The sequence below is a fragment of the Balearica regulorum genome, chromosome 17 (assembly GCF_011004875.1).
Source record: "Balearica regulorum gibbericeps isolate bBalReg1 chromosome 17, bBalReg1.pri, whole genome shotgun sequence".
Classification (NCBI taxonomy): domain Eukaryota; kingdom Metazoa; phylum Chordata; class Aves; order Gruiformes; family Gruidae; genus Balearica; species Balearica regulorum.
In genome coordinates this window covers 4,382,036-4,398,750 of record NC_046200.1, presented here as the reverse complement: position 1 = coordinate 4,398,750, position 16,715 = coordinate 4,382,036, and the positions used below count along the sequence as shown (strand labels likewise).

At 59.5% G+C, this 16,715-nt stretch overlaps 1 protein-coding gene across 1 annotated transcript in view; it reads left to right on the top strand.

Annotated features, from left to right (window-relative positions):
* NCOR2 (nuclear receptor corepressor 2) overlaps window positions 1-16,715 on the top strand; it is a 253,337-nt gene that overhangs the window by 185,496 nt on the left and 51,126 nt on the right. The window contains exons 15-17 of the mRNA XM_075769454.1: window positions 4,519-4,643; window positions 5,538-5,710; window positions 8,737-8,799. Of these exons, the coding sequence (XP_075625569.1) occupies window positions 4,519-4,643; window positions 5,538-5,710; window positions 8,737-8,799 (361 nt within the window). The remainder of the gene's footprint in view (window positions 1-4,518; window positions 4,644-5,537; window positions 5,711-8,736; window positions 8,800-16,715) is intronic.

Here is a 16,715-nt window from a genome sequence, read left to right as displayed (position 1 = left end):
TCAGGAAGCCTTCAGAGCCGGAGAATGTAAGGCACAGCGCGCCCGGATGGCTGGGCGGTGAGCAGGGGCCGGGAGCCGGCGATGGGGCTGTCGGGGACCGGCCGCTCGCGGGAGCCGGGGAGCGGGGAGGTGAGTGATTTGGGGGGAGATGGGGGTCTGGAGCTCGTGGTGAGTGTGCGAGCGGCGTGCTTCAGAGGCGGGGGGACACGCTGCCGGCTGGGAAGGGGCTTCTGGCTGGTTTCACCGTGTCTGTGCCAAGGCGGCAGGCGTCTCCGGCGGGGCTGGGGAGGGCGAAGGTGCTTCCCCCACCTCCTGCCCTCCCGTCCTGCTTCCAGAAGCAGGCAGTGCCTCGGCGGAGGAAGTAAACAGAGTGGGAGGAGCTGCACCTCTTCCTCGCCGGGGCTTTCTCCCAGCCAGACCCGCTGCTGGGGCGTGCAGAGAGTTGGTCGGTTCTCAGCAGGGCTAGCGTTTCGGTGACGGGACTTACCTGGAAGCCAGTGTCCCCTGAAAGCGTGCTTGGAGCCGGAGCTTTAGAGCGGCTGAAATCCCCGTGACGTGCCAGCCCGATGGAGCTGGCCGAGCTGTGTCGCTCCGGAGGGGAGCCAGGCGCCGGGGCGAGCACGCGTGCCTGCCCATGGGCCCCGGCGAGGGGATGGCCAGCGGTTCACGCAGTGTTCCCGGGAGGGCTGGCAGCATGCTGCTCCTCTCCAGCTGCTCCGGGGCCGGTGGGAAATTGGGGTAGAGGTGAGCAGATGTTTGTGATTATGGAGCAGCTCACGCCGGAGCATGGGGAACGTGTGGGGAAGGAGGCCGGCCGGCCCCGTGGGCTCGGAGCAGGATCGGCCTCTCGCTCACGCGTCCCGTCCCGGTGTGCGATTTGTCCCGGGGCCTTTTTAAATAAACAGGATGTGTTGGCAGCAAAAACAAAGCAGCAGCGATGGGGAGGAAGGGCGGTCTGGCGGTTGGAGCGTCTGACCTGGGAGGGAGGGACAGGAGGGACGGTCCTGCCCTCTGCCGCAGGCATCTTCCCTGGCCTCGGGCATGTCCCTTCACCTTCTTGTGCAAGGTGGGGAGCACGTACCTGCTTTGCCTCCGGGAGGTGGGGTGCCTCATCCCCAGGGGGGCAGGGATGTAGGTGGGGAGAGGTTTAAGCTTGCCAGGAACCGAGCAGTTTTGGTGCTGGCCTTTGGCACGTCCGCTAAGAGCTGACCCACCTGCCGGTCCACCTCTAACCGGGGCAGCGTGAATCAGAGGAAAACATCGGCTGGTAATTGGGGAAGCATTTCCTGGCCTGTCACGCTTTGGGATGGCGTCCCGTCCCTTGAATCATCCAGAGCTGGGCCACGTCCAGCGCTAAGAATAGCCTCCCCGTGCACTGCAGGGGCCGGGGGGGACCGGCCGGCTCGCGAGTTCCCGGCTGTGGCTTCCCGGCGCTGTGCCGTGCTGTGGTCCGGCTCTGATGCCGACCAGTCTGAGATTTGGGGTAGAGCACGTAGCACAGATGGGTCAGCCAGGGGTTGTCCCACCTCCTTTCTCCACGTGCTGCTTGTAGCTCAGCTCTTGTATGGTGTTGTTGGGACCCAGGGGTGCCTGCTCTCCCCCCCCCGGGTGGGATGACGTGGGATGTAAGGTGGCATTTGTGAGCGTGGCTGTCCCCAGAGGTGCGTCCCAGGGTGTTTGGGGGAGCCCTGCTGTGCAGCTAAGCCCTAGCACAGGAGATAAGCCGTCACCACATGCTTGCCAGGGTTCAAAGCAACATTTGGCCAGGAGCCTTCTTCAGGTGAAGATGTGAACACAGCCAGGGGTAGAGCAGGGGACAGTTTTCCCCGCCGTGGCCTCGTGGTGACAGCACTGCCTGATGGATGCATCTCAGCCCAGCGGCAGAGGGCTGGCAGGGGAAGGCCGTCCCGTCCCGCTCCGCACAGGGTGCTCTGCACGCCCGATTCTCACTCCTGGCATCGGGCACCGTGCAGGTGACCAGAGCAGGGCAATCACTAGAGGGCATCCTTGGATCGAGATGCTCTTCAGTGGTGGGAGAAGCCCTAATTTGATTTCCCACCAGGCTGGGCTTGAAATCTCCACGAGGAGAGGCTGAAGCTAAGGCCAGCGGGGTTTGCCCATGCTTGTCATGCCAGAGCTCGGCAGACAGCTCTCCGGGGAAGCGCCTGCGTTGCAGCGTGAGTCTCTGTGGCCTCTCGTGCCTCTCCCTGCCTTTCCACCCCTGCTTTTGCAGGCGGGTGCAGGGAGCTCGTTGGCATGGCCACCATCCCAGCCTGTTTCTCTGGGGAAGCTGCTTGGGCTGACAGCCCCCTGGTTCGAACAAGCGTGGAGACAAGATGAGACGATGCTGGAGCTCCTCTTGGGAGCCAGCACCAGCCTGATGCTGGGGCAGGGCCTCATGCGGTCGTGGCTGGGTTTATGGCTGGAGGAGAGCTGGGTTTATGCCCCAGGGAGCTGGGATCTCCAGGATGCAGGGTTTCTCCCATCCCCAAAGGAAAACATTCACAGCGGGGTGGTAGAAATACTGCAAAACTCACCTGGGCTCCCCTCCCTTGCCAGAGCACTTGGTGGAGGGAACACGGGTGGGTGGCGACAGCCGAGGCTGGGGCAGAGCCTGCCCTGCTCCCTGCCTGGCCCTCGGAGGTCACAGCCCTCACCTCGTGGGTGTTTGTCGGGGCTGAACCTGCGCTCAGGGTTCACCACGGCATGACTCAGGGAGTCAGAGAGTTCAGGGCAGCACTGGGGAAACACGCGTGACGGACGCCCCTTGCTCCTCTGCCGCCCGCTCAGGTTGCCTGCCTCCCAGCTGCGGCAGACTCGCTGGCTGCCCCCCTCCTTCTCCCTGGGGTCGAGGTCTGGCGAGGGCAGCGCCTGGCACACCAGGTGTGACGCTGTTCCTTGGCCAGTTGCTGCAGGAGACAGCCCCCTTCCCCAAGCCTCAGAGATTTATGGACTTTGGAAAGTCTTAAGTGACTGAGTGCTCATCCCAGCTGTTCCGCGGCTCCCCCTTCCCTGGATCTTCCCAGCCTTGCATCCCACGGAGCCGTTCCTGGGGGTGCGATGGGGGTGTGAGCGGATGTGTTACGGGTGCATTCGGCACACGTGCCGGCACGGAGGTGCCACAGGGGCTGGCCAAGCCTGCCACGCGTCCGCTTCCGAGCGGGGGTCCTGGTGGCACAGCTGTCTCCTCCCCGTACAAGGGGGAACTGAAAGTCCGCAGAGTTTCAGTGATGGCAACGCCTGTGTTTTAAGGCCTTGTGTTGAAGCAGGGCCTGAAAGAAGCAGCAGCTTTCTAGTTAAACTGCTCCAAAGCCTGTTTCGGCAACTCCATGCTTCTCATTTTAGTCCCAGCCCATGGGGGCAGAGGGTTTAGTTCGCACCCAGCACCGCTGCTGCAGGGGTGCCCATGTTGGAGGCAGCCTCCCAGTTCCAGCGGATCGGGGACAGGCCAGTCCCACTGTCTCCAGGGACACAGGGACACCTCGTGCGCGCTTGAACGGCTGCGTGCCGACCAGACCAGGCCACCTGGGATCATACTTTCTGCTGATAAATTCACTTTAATGCGATTCCCCCTGCCGTTACACCATGTGAACCCTTTCCTGAGGGATGGTGGAAGCCCGGCAGCTTGGGCAGGGGCCGGGCGAGCCCGGGTGGGTTTCCTGGAGCAAACAGCATTGCATTAGCCGGGAGCAGGATGGTTTAATAAATAATTTCCGTCTCTAATTTCTACTTCTCTATGAAATGCCTCTCGTTTGCCGGTTGCCAGGGGGAAGGGAGGTCAGGGGAACCAGGCCTCCCCAGCATCCTCCTTCCTGCAGCTGTTGAAACAAAATCCAGAACTATTATAATCGCTGTGTCCCTCCCTGGGGTACAGTGGCGCCTTCGGTCCGAGAGACAGCAGTGTCGTTGGGGCGGTTGGGTGCACGGCCTCCACCGAGGGTGCCAGGCGGTACAGAGCGGGTGAAGAGCTGGGCATCTTCCCTTCTCCTTGACACCAGACCTTAAACTTTCCCCATGAGCCATATCAGATGCTCGGGAAAAAGATGACAGCGCCGGGATCGCTGAGTCTCGGGGCATCTGTGGTGCCCCTGTTTCCTTCGTGCTCCAGCAAAATGCATCCCACCGGCTGCAAAGCGTGACCGATGGTGCTAAGCCATCATCTCCAGGGAACGGGGGGTTGTTCTCACCTCCCTGCCTTCTCCCGTGTCGGGTCCCTGCTCGCTGCCCGCAGCACTGCCCGACCCCAGGGGAGCCGCCGGGGCTGTCCCACTGCCTGGAACAGGAGCCAGAGCGTGGCTGCCGTGCCTGATCCCAAACTACCTCTGATCTCCCCGGAAAGCTTTCGGCCCCGTGGCCTCCGTAAGCGCCCTGCCTGTACCCTCTGCCTGCAGTGCTTTTCCTCTTGGCTGCTCGCTCCCCAGCATTGTTTCGACGCGTTTGTTTGGGTTGGCCCAGGTGCTGCGATGTATCCGCCTCGGCACTGAGGGATTGTTTTGTTTTACATCCCTTGTTTTGCAGCAGCAGCAGCAAATGCCCCGGAGCAGCCAAGAAGAGAAAGATGAAAAAGAGAAAGAAAAGGAGAAGGAGGGAGAGAAGGAGGAAGACAAGCAGGAAACAGAAAATGACAAAGAAGAACTGACCAAGTAAGGACAACCCACCCTGCTTGGCTCGCCTCCGTCTCCGGCTGGGGCTGTGGCGGTGGGATGCAGTGGTGGGATGCGCGGTGGGATGCAGCACTGGGATGCAGCGGTGGGACACGGCGTGTTCCAGGGCTGCTTGACCCCATGCAGGACCCTGTGCACCCACCTCTGCTCTCCTCTTCCCTGCTGCTCCCAGACTGGGAAAGCGACTCTGATACGTTTGCTGGGTTTTTTTATATTAAACCAAATCAACCCACATAGCCCCTCTAATCCTCCAGCTTGTTTTGTTATTGCAAGAGCCTCCGGGAGTCGGAGGAGCAATCCGGGCACAGCCAAGCGCGGCACTTCACCTTTAGCATTATTGATGTCAACGTGAGCGCTCCCAGATGAAGGGCTTCAGCCAGCCCTGCCTCCCTCGCACCGAACGGGGAGCGTCAGAGCCGTGGCGGGGAAAGGTTGGCACGCAGACCACTAGCTATCTGTAATGGGCTTAATACTTGGTTTAAAAGAACATCTGGCTTCATTATATCTAGGCTGCAAAGACATTTACCAGCAGGTCCCTTTCAGGAAGATAAATGAGGAGGAGGCAGGGATGAATTTGAATGGTCTGGTATTAAACCTGTCTCTGTCAGGTCTCTGCGTGCACTTGGTGTTGGAGCTGCAGCCAGCTGCAGAAAGAAAACCCCACCGCAAATCATCCCACCGCCGATCCAGCCCGCTCCCAGCCAGGAAAAGAGCCTGCGTGTGCAAAAAAAAATGCAGACCTGCCCCCCTCCTCCCTCCCCAAGACCAACAAAAAAACCCAAACCATCCCCAAACACATGCAGAAAAATAATTGCTTGACCTAAAAACCAGATCAACCCAACAACGTTTTTTCTTCCCTCCCTGATTTTACAGGGACAAGAACGACGACACGTCCGGGGAAGACAACGATGAGAAAGAAACCGTCACCTCCAAAGGGCGCAAAACCGCCAACAGCCAGGGCAGGCGCAAGGGTCGCATCACCCGCTCCATGGCGAACGAAGCCAACAACGAGGAGGCGGCCACCCCGCAGCAGAGCGCGGAGCTGGGTGGGTAGGGGCGTGCGCGGGACGGGGGAGCCTTGGCGGGGCTTTTGGGGCGTCCGCTCTGCTGGGATGGGCCATCGCCCTGCTCTGCTCCTCGCTCACAGGAGAGGGTTTTCCTTCGTGAAATCCTCCTTTTCGGGGCGCAGCAATGAGGTTCTTCTATGCCATAAATTACCCAGCGCCGTTCACCCGGTTAAAGTGGAGGCATTTGCAAGCCTGGGTTGTCCTGGCTGAGTGTTAGTGGGTTTTACAGCCTCAGAGGGAAAGTATTGCAAAAGATGAAAAGGGAAGCCGTCATTTTTAGCAGTGTGTTGGCTGGGTTCATGCAGGGCTCGTGCACCTCCTGCACCCGGATGTGTGTTTCCCTCTGCAGCAGCTCGGGCTTCGAGTACCCTCCAGCTCTGCACAGAAGCCTGCTCTGCCCTCCTGGGCTTGCCTGGGTCTCTGCCAGTTCTCCTGCCCTCTCTGTTTTCAGATTTGCCCAGAGCCCGAGCAGCTGCAGCCTGCGGGGTCTGTGACCCCCCCGCCCCAGCCTTGGGAATGGGGCTGGTCCCTTCCTCATCTCTGCAGCTGAAGGACGTGGCGAGGAGGCAGCGGATTACAGCTGCTCGGGAGCCTCCACCCTGGCTGCAGTTGTGCTGTGCACCCCGGGTTGGGTTTATTTTGCCTAAAAAGCAGCATTTCCCGTGCTGGTCCCCAGTGGTCCCGCTCGTGTCCCCCATCTGTAACCAGTCAGGCACAGTGGCCACTATTTTCCTTCCTGTCCTGCCTGCGCGAGGCTGCAGGGTGACTGAGCGCAGCGGGAAGAGGCCGGGAGCAGCATCAGAGTGAGGTGGATGAGGCAAAGCGTGCCGCCCGTAACGTGGCACCCAGGGATCGCGGCCACGAGCAGCGGTTGGCCGGAGCAGCACGATGCCGCTGAGTCTGTCTGGGGCTAGGTGGGAATTCACGGCAGCATCCGCAGCCCCACGTCGGGTGCATCTGCCTCTCGGGTCTGCAGCATCAGTAGTGGTCACCCTTGGAAACTTCTCATGTATTGACTTAAAGAAGCTAATGCACCAAGGAATTTGGCCGATTTTCCTCTATTTTGTACTCTATCAAGTACAAAATTATGACTGCGCTACCTAAGGCAAGTAAAAATAAAAGCAGGGTGACTCCTCTCACTTTTCTTGCTCTGCAGTTTCTTGCTTGTTCTGTTCCATGTGCTATAAATCACCCGGAGGTGTTTCGCCTCCCTGTTCCTCTGCTGACAACTGGCTGAAGCCTTGATTGCGAGCGCTCTGTTTTCATACAGGCGATATAAATAGTTCCCAGCACAACGGAGCCCTGCTCTCCCTCTCGAACTCGTTAAGCAATGCTGCAAAGAAGCAGCAGATAATGCCAGTAACTTAGATGGGATTTTTTTTTTTTTTTTTTTTTTTTATCCCAGCATCTCAGAGTCCTCGATAAACTTCACTGCAAACAGGGGGAAAAGACTTTAGACCATGTTAAATTGGGAAAAGGGAATGGATTGATTCCAGTGACATATCTGAGCAATTGGTTTCAGTTTATGTCTCTCCAATAGTGCTTTAATTTAGGTTGGCTAAGAAAGTTACTGCATTTTAAATACCAATTGAACATTAAAAAACAACACAAAACCGTATTGTGGTTTAACTGCAGTGTGCCGGAGCTCCCCGTAGGCATCTGTTTCATATCTGCGCAACCTCAGTAAATACCATTAATCAAACCAAACAGGCCGTTTCTTTGACATTTCTTTACCGTACAATAACAGTCATCCTCGAGCCGAGCGAAGGGCCCTGCGCAGCGCGTCGGGGATACTCACTTTTATGTAAACGACCGCGGTGGCCCCGGCTCTGCCCGTGGCTGGGGAAGCAGCGAGGTATCGATTTCCATCCCTCTTGGCCGGCGTCCTGAGGGACGGCGTTTCTGGGGGAGGCGGTGACCTGCACTGACTTCCAGGAGGTGACACCTGCAGTGGTGCTCGGCCGGCTGTGAAGGAGATTCTTCTGCCCGGTGCCCTGGGCATCGGAGCCCACGTTGTCCTCCTGCGGGGTCTCAGCTTCTTGTAGAGCTTCTTGGAAGAGGCTTCCTTGTCTCGTCTCCTTTCTCCTGAACCTATCAGCCTGTTTTCCATTTTAAAAGGACACTGTCAAAACATCTCTCATCACTGTTGAAATAATGCTTTGCCTGTTGTTTAGAGTAATAACCCCTTGGCAGCCTGAGCCGGAAATCTGTTTCCTTACCGAGTTGTTTTTTGCCTCTGACTCACACCCTGGTTTGTTATTGTAGGGTTTGCTCTAGTGCCAGGCTGCCAGCGGGACTGTTGCATAGTGAAGGCTTTATGCAGGACCTTGGTGTCCCCAGCACTGCTCCCGGAGCGGGGGGAGAGGGGGGGTATCAGGTGCTAACGCCCCTCTCCGCCTCTCCCGGCCGGAGCAGCACGTCCCCCTGCGATGGGCACTGCTCCAGGTGAGCTGCCAGCATTGCTGGAAGTGGCTCTGAGATGTCCGAGAGCCCGATGATGGCACCAAGGGAGCCCGCGGTCAAGCACGGCCACCTCCCTTGACGGATGCGGTCAGCCAAAGTCCCCGCCGAGGTGATGCTGTTTCTCCGTCTCCGCCGAGGGTGACGGTCCCACCCTGCGTCTGCCACCTCCAAAGCACGCAGCCGAAGTCGGCTCCATCTTAGGTACCTGTTGTTGGCGGGCCAGGGTGTGTGTGGCACCAAATCAGCAGGAAATCTGCTGCCACCTTCAAGCCATCTGGTTTCGCTTCCAGTCCCAAAGTAAAGGTTTTGCATCACCGAGACGCATCCCGGGGGGACGCTGTGCACGGGTTACCGTGGTGTGGAAAAGCCTTGAGCGCCTGCACCGCGACAGCCTTCCCTGCAGAACTACTGCACTGCACGGCGTTTTGTTGTGCCTCGGGGGAACAGGGCACGGGATGGGGTTTGGGCATCTCCTCCGAACTCCCTGGGCTCGCTGGGTCCCGCTCGCAGCTGACTGCTCTCCTTTCCTTCCTCCTTCCCAGCTTCTCTGGAGATGAATGAAAGCTCTCGCTGGACCGAAGAGGAGATGGAGACAGCTAAAAAAGGTGAGCCGCTCATTTTCTTTCTCTGGTCGGCTCTGCTGGAGCTAACCCAGCGATGGGGGTGGGCAGTGTCTGACCGCAGGGTGGTGGGCCCTCAGCTGTGGGGCCAGATTCTGCCCGTCTCGGTGCTGGTTTGTTCCTGGCAAGCCTTGGGGCGGGGGCGGGGGGGGGCTGTGTTTTGGGGGAGACACGCAGTGGCGTGGGGGCCGTGCTTGGCCACTCTGGCCCCGGGAGCTGTGCCGACACCAGGGATGTCTGGGCTGTGTCCAGAGCCCGCACGTGTCCTGCGAGGCAGGAGCCGGCCGTAGGAAATGGGGCAGGCGCTTTTTGCAGCTTCTGGTGCGCGTAGCGTGAGGTGCAGCTTCGTGCCGCTCTCTGGAGGTTCGTGCTATCGGCGCGATCTGTTCAGACGCGCCGTGAGCGTTTGCCTGGCGTTTAGGGAGAGGACGGTGAACCCTGGCACTCCGCAGCCATGTGTCGGGGAACTCGCGAGAGCCGGGGCTGCAGGCAGCGTGGGGTGACTTTACATCCTGGCGCTGATTCAGAGCCTTTGCTGAGACCGTTTGCAAAAAGTGCTGAGTGTAGCACAGCCCTTCTTGCCACTTCCCCCTCCTCGTGCCGCTCCTGCGCCGGCTCTTTTGCTGCTTTAATTTTTTTGCCAAAGTCACGTCCTGTAGATGGGCTGTCGAGCTCACGTCCCCAGCCCATGCGTCCTGCTTGCATCGCTGCCGACTCTCCTGGCCCGGTGAGGATTGTAAATGGGAAATTAAAATGGAAATGAGTGCCGTTTGGGGATGGCAAACGCAAACAGGCGTGTTAGCGGGTTCGGCTCTGCTTGGAAAATGCACCTGCTGCCGAGATGGTGATTACACGTTCTGGAGCGCCGGCTGCCCAGGTGCCGATGGGAGCTGTGGACTTGGATTACTTTGCCTGTGAATATCCCAAAGTGTTTGGCTCACTCGCCTTTAAGCTGTTCCAACCCTCTTTACAGCCCAGTGCCAATCCTGCGTGTTGCCGAGCGGGGCTCTCTATAGACGCGAAACTTAATAGATAGACTTTAATCAAGCAAACTGGCTCGGGGCCAGGTAATGGGGTGAGCAGGTGCTGAGCAGGGGAGGGTCGTTGGAGGGATCTTTTCCGAGCGCCGCTTTGTTTTGGAGATCGCATCTGGTTGTTAAAAAGTGCCTCTTGCTGTTTTATGCTGGATGCTGGAGGTGCACTTAAGGAGTCTTAAAACCTGCTGCCAAAGCCTGCGTGGAGGAAGGATGAAGCGTGGGAGCACGTAGCATTATTCCAGCCCAGGGGCCAGGACGGGGCAGGGAGATTTGCTGGTGTAAAGCCCGATTGCTGATGTTTTCCCCTCCGTTACAACCTGGGAAACTGAGATTGCAACACCAGACTTCTACAGAGAAGCCAAATTCCCCTTTGCCAGGAAGCAGCCGCTCTAATGCTTCGAACTGGCTTTGTTCGGCGTTTCCAGGGACCGGCGCGGTGGGGGTTTCCGACTCGCAGTGGCTGCAAAACTCCGGAGGTAACCTCAGAGGCTGGAGGAGGCGGTGGCAGAGCCCGTGCCGGCACGGCTGGGCAGGGGTGGAGGAGGTGGCAGGCACCCGGCTCGGGGTGGGTTCAGAGACACGGGCACCGTCCTCCTCACCGCAAGGACTCAGTCACCCCAGCCACACTCCTCCCTGGTACTGGTACCAGTGTGAGCCCAGAGCCGGCTGGTTTGGGTAGTTAAACAAGCGAGATGCGAGTCCTACAGAAAGTCATCCCTAACGCCCCGGGGTGCTTGGGCAGATGGGGATGGTGACCTCTGCTCCCAGCACCCGCCAGCCAGGAGATCAACCCGGCCTTGCCGTCCACCCTTGGCTTTTTTTTTTTTTTTTTTTTTTTTGTGGGTGGCATGAAACCCCGTGTCATTTCTGCTCAGGCAGGTAAGAGAACGTGGTCCTGGGACAGTGAGACGCCAAAGTCGTCTGCTCTGCTCCGGAATAGCAGAGCTGCACAGAGAGTTTCCAAGTGGGAAAAGGCAGGACTGTGTCTGCCGGAGAGACAATAAAGGGGAGTACCGTGTTATTAAAGTTAACTAGGGGAACGAAAACCTAGCGAGAGGAAAGTTCTTTCTTAATGATGCTTTTATGACGCAATAAACTTTGATTCACTAGTCTGTCAAAATGTGCAGAGATTGGTATAATTATGGGGTAGCGTGTTTTTCTGATATTGCCTCCTTGCACCGCAGCTATGATCCTAAAAGCAGGAGGTTTTGATTAACCGGAGTTGCTCGAGGATTTCCCTCCTTCCTTCCCTTCCCTTCCCGAGCCGGGGAGCGGGCAACCGCCCGCTCCCCGGCTCGGGAAGGGAAGGGAAGGAAGAGGGAAAGAGGCTTTCGGCAGTGGGATGGGGCTGCTCCTTAGAAGGCAATATTTAAGCAGCTCCTGCCTTTGGGGGACCCGCAGGCAGGAGCCCACGCAGGCAGGAGTTAAAGGTAGGCAGGCAGTTTGCGAGCAGCGGGCGAGCGTCGACCTGGAGCAACCGAGTGGGTTTATTGCCCCCAACCTCCCCCCCCCGCCCCACCGAGTTTCGCCGTGACCCTCGTTACTCTTTAAAGTCTGGTATCTGTTCTCACCTCGGCTCTGGGTTTTTCCCCTGGTGTCTAACAAGTGGTTTTGTTCTTTGAAAAGAGGCAGCGTGGAAATGGCAGTTTCTCGCTCACCTGAGGTCCTCCTGCGCCTTGCCGAGGCTCTTTGCTCCTCGTCCTCGGGGCAGAGCCAAGCTCGGGCTCTTTACGCCTTTTCCCAGGCCAAGGAGCCAGAGGGCCATGGGATGGAGGCGGCATGATGAGGTGGAGGAGGATCAGGCACAAATGTAAAAAGATGATGTCAGAGAGTTAAATAACCCATGAAAAGTTCTGAATAATTCATTTTGGGTGGACATAAAACATTTCCTTGGATACAGGTGTTCTTCTGAGGGCTGATTTTTAGTTCTGCCACCAGCCAACTCAGATGAGTTTTAGACTGACCTGAACCGTTTTTTCCCAGACCCATTCTGTCCACGAAACTAAAAAAGATTGGGATTTTTTTTAAAACACTGATTTGTTCGAATGAGCACACAGCCAAACCCAGTGATATGAAATCCCACGGCAGAAGCCAGCCATCTCCCGTCGTCTTTAGAACATCACTGCCTTCCAGCGTGCTGTCTTGCTGCACAAGATCCGTTTGGAGCCCGAGCGGGTGTGTAAACACACACAGGAGCGTGCGTTCTTCCAACCCTAATTTGGGTTTGCACTGTTATTTTGAAGGAGCCGCTGGCTGAAGAGTGGGAAGAGATGGGTCTGTGTAGGTGTTCACATTCTTCCTCCATCGCTTCTTCCTGGCACGGCAGCCCTTGCTCTTAGAAGGAGCTGGCTGCAGCGCGGGCGATGCTGGGGAGCCAGGATGGAACCGAGCTCCCTGCCTTCCTCCCTTCAGCTCCTCTGTGCTCGTGGTGGAGCCTTCCCCTCTCCGGTCGGAGATAATTACTGCTTTCAAAACCTGTTGATGATAGTAAATGTGGGCTGGAGAACGTGGTTTGTAGCACGTGGTGGTTGCTGCATGTTGTCCCTGTTGCTGGCCCTGGGTGGGGTGTGCCTTGGGGTCCCCCACCCGGGTGCCCTCCATCCAGGCTGGGTGCAAGGGGAGCTCAGGGTGAGGACAGGAGCCAGCTCTGAGCAAGCCATGCCGTGAAGTTCGTATGAAGCGTCATGATGGGAATTACCAGGATGGGGCAGATTGGGTGCCACGAGGCAAAATTGCGTCCAAGGCGTGTATCGGCCACGCTTGCCCTGGAAGAGGCTGTGGTTGGCTGCGGTCCCGACCCTGCCATCCCAGGCTGGGGCTTTGCTGCTCTTCGGCCAAGGTGTAACCCGTGGGGCGGTGCCCACAGTGCCGCTGCCCACCGCGGCCCCCGGAGCTGCGCTTTCTGCCGCCCTTGGCTGAACATTTCTCGAGCACGTAGGAACAAACTGCGAGGATTTGCTTAGTGAGTGTCAGCGAATGAAACACAAAAGGCCTGTCAGGGGGAACTGCTGGGTAATTACTATAATTTACAGCCTACATTTTAATTTTGAGCGTTATTTTTTCAACAGTAAGGGAGCAGGAATAATATCCAAACCAGGTGAAGGGAGAGAGCTGGGCGCACCGGGAGCGGCTGCTGCACGTGGAGACTCCAGTTTCCCTGGCCGGTCCGGTGGGGATGGCACCTCTCCGGGAGCGGGTGTCCCGGCGGGGGGAAGGGTCAAAGGATGGGGACACAGCGCAAAAGGAGGGTTGTGGTAGGAGGAGGAGAGCCGGGCAGGTCCACGGTCAGGGCACAGGGCTGGATGTTTTTGCAGCAGGTTGATGCGGTGGTCCAGCGGCTCCGAAGGGGAGACCTGGGAGCTGAGGGTCCCCAGCCGGGGCCAGCGGAGGGGGAACGTGGCACTAGAGTTGAGCTGGCTGGGAGTCCCAACTCCGTACGCACACCTCGTTTGGTGGCACTGCCTCCCTCGGAGAGGTGGCGCAGTGGGCATGAAAGCTGCTGGGGAGTTTTGCCGCAAGCTCCCTCGTAGCCGTGGGGCGCGTCGGAGACGACGCTTGCATCCGGCCACCGAAGGAGAGGTCCAGTGGGACCGCAGCCGGCTGGTCCCAGCGTCACCTTCCCAAGGCAGGGTGAGCATCACCCCCTGCCGCAGCGAGAGCGCACCGAGCCGGCTGCCTGCGTGACGGTCCCTCTGGCAACACCCCCCGGCGCCTGCGGGGACATGGGCTCGCTGCCCGCGCGCCGTCCCCGCTGCTTTCCTTGGCGTGGCGTCAGGAGCCTGGTGCTCGCCCGGCTCTGCCGCCCACTGGCTCCGCGGCCTTGGAGAAGTTACTCACCTTCCTTGTGCCTCGGTTCTCCCACGCACTGCAAACCGCCCCGAGATCGGCAGGGGAAAGCGGCGCCGCGATGTGCTAATTCAGCTCAGCGATGCTAACCGTGCTTTCGGGATGCCTTGGGTGGTGTTGCCGACTCCATGGTGCTGGTCTTTCTCCGGGTGTTACGGCACGTTTTGGCTCTGCCGTAGCCAGAACTGCCTCCATCCCCACTCCCAAGAGAGTGCGTGGGTGCGAGAGGGGCTGGAGGATCGCACCAGGTACCGTCAGGCGTAGGGGAATGAGATCACTTTAGTTTTTTGCCTGTAACCTTGGTCTGTTAATCCACGCAAGCTCCCATTAAGGGACGCTTTTATGGGCTCCCTCCGCCCTCGCCGAGCCCTGGGTGGAGCAGGGCGGCCGTGCTGGAGAGCCTTGGAACGGCTCCGGTAAAATCCCGCAGCTGCGGAGAGCCGAGGGGGTGCGAGCTGAGGGCCCTCGCCCACAGGGCCGCCCCTCCGGGTTTCTCCTCTGCGCTCCAAAACACCGAGCGCACGCTACCGCGCTCTTCCTTCCAGCCTCCGCTCACCGGTGCCAGAGCAGAGGTCCCCGGCCGCCCACGCGTGATGAGGCCGATGCCCACGCCAAACCTCTCCCCATCCCTCCTCCGCCGGGGCAGCGGCCACAGGGCCGAGGCGTGCCGGGGTGCCATGGCATCCTGCCGGTGAGGCGCTGGGCTCGCCGGCGAGCACCTCCCCAAAGAAAAGCGCCTTTGATTCACTTGAGAGCGGAGGAAACTATTAGCCAAGCTTTGTTTTCCTGGATCCCTCCCCCTGCCGCTGACATTCAGACGAGAGCGAGGGAGACAGAAAGTGAGAGAGGGAGGGCGGGAGCGGGTGCCAAGCGGCCGCACCCCTTGTCAGCTTGGGTCAGCGCCACGTTCGTTATTAATGCTCTGTCTAGAGGTCACATTCAGATGCAACGAGCCCCGGGTCAGCCAGAGGAACAGATTAGAGCTCGCTCGCTGCTCCGCCACATACCGACAGCACCGGCTCCCCGTCCCCGGGCTGGCAGGAGCGGAGCTGCGGCGCGCGGTCGGCTGCTCCCTCCCCTTCGCCTTTCTCCTGCCTTCTTTTTTTTTTTTTTTTTTTTTTTAATTATCATCATTTCTTGGCAACGTTGGGCATCTCCTGAAACTGCACGACCTCCCGGTAGCCCTGAGCTGCTGAGCGAGGAGGTGAGGTAGGGGAGAAAATACCGGAGGCGCTTCCATCCACCTTAACAACCGCGGCTGCAGCCGGCTGGAAAGCTCCGGCGAGCGAGCGGGAGGAGTGCGGAGGACGCCGTTCGCTCGCTGGCCCCGCTGGAGGGAAGAGCGCTGGGGCCGGAGCATGTGTTCCCACCAACTTCTGGCATCGGGGTCAGGAGTCTCCCACCTGTGACCTGGTTTCCAGCCTCGGTGCCCGCTCCCTCACCGCTCTCGGCCGCCCATGGCTTTGAAATCCTCTCGCCCCCAGGATTTAAGGAACCGGCTTTGCTTTCTTCTCTGTCTCCGGCTGCTGCGAGGGAGCGAAAGCAAAATGCGTGGGGAGGGTGTGAGCGGAGCACTCGCAGCGCTTTGCAGCGGGCTGCCGTGCCCGGGGGGGCTTTGAAGAAGTGCCCCGACACCCGCGTCCTTCCCAGCTCGCCCGCTGCACGCTCCGGGCACGCTCCCTGCCCGCCGGAGCCGGAGCACGTAAGTCCGGCGTTGGGGTCTGAAGGATGGGGTTAACCTCAGGGTTGCGTGTAGCTGCGTGCCCGCGGGCAGACCCCGCATCCCGAGCCCCCGCCCCAAGCCAACGTGAAGATCTGATAACTCCGTTAGTCATAGTTTCAGTTGCGCTGCGGAACGAAGGGCCGCGCCGTGCCGAGGCGGGCTGGCGTGCCGGGGAGCGCGGGGCGGAGGCTGGGGGCTGCCGTGCTGGTGGAGCTCATCGAGCTGGGGGTGCCTGGTGAGCCGAGGGCTTACCGGCATGTCCCGGGGTGTCTTGGCTGGTCCCTCCCTGAGCGTGCAGATAATTGCAGCGTGGGGAAGCAGGTGTTGCTGGTTTGCTCTGGTTTTAACGTAAAGAGCAGAGCGGCTGGGCTCCCTGCCGGGTCCTGCAGGCAGGGGCTGCAGGCAGCTTCCTCCTCGTGAGCCCGGCACGGACGCGGCCACCTGCCCGGCCACCTGAAGCTCCTCCGGCAGAGTCCCTGTCCCGCAGCCCTGCAGTGGGCAGGGGCACAGCGAGCCTGGCGGGGGGAAAGGGCAGCCAGGCGCTGGCATCGCCCACGGCTGGCAAAGGTCACGCTGCGCTGGGGACCGCTCGCGCTGGCGTCTGTCACCCCCCACCCCAGGCTCCCCCGTGCCGGGTCCCGCTTCCCTCCGCTGGACAGCACGGCATCTCGCCCACCGAAGCACCGGGAGCTCACGGCGTGCCGCTGCCAGTGTTCGCGTTTCGGGGCTTTGCCCAGGCCGCAGCAAACGGCTCCGGCCCCTGCTGTCACACTTGGTGCGGGGCCACCGGCACGGCGATGAGCAAAGGGGGCCGAGCCGCTTGTTTGCTTTGGACAGCAGCGATGGGTTGTGACACAGGGGATGGGTTGTGACACAGGGGACTGTCCTGTTTTCCCCTGCAGCCTTCAGTGACTGCGGGGGGAGGACTCCCGCCCCATCTCGTTATCTCTAGCGGTTGATGGCCGGACGTCCTTTTTTTTAATTTATTATTATTTTTAAGAAGTCCCAGCCTGCCAGCGGGGCGACAGAGGTCGTGGGTTTGGCTGAAGCAAGGCTGGGAGTTGCAGAGTTAAAACTCAAACTTGTTTCTTGGCTTGCCACGGCCTTTTGTGGTGCTCAGCGCCGTGTGATGCCTGCCTCTGACATGCAATTTGATAAGCCCTGGTGCTGGGACGGGGCAGGATACAGGCACCGGCTGGATGTTAACTCCTGCTGTGCTGGGTACTGCTGGTTTCCTCCAGGGCTCGGGAAGCAGGGAGAGGTTTCATCTCTCCTGGGGTACGCGGTGTTGTCTG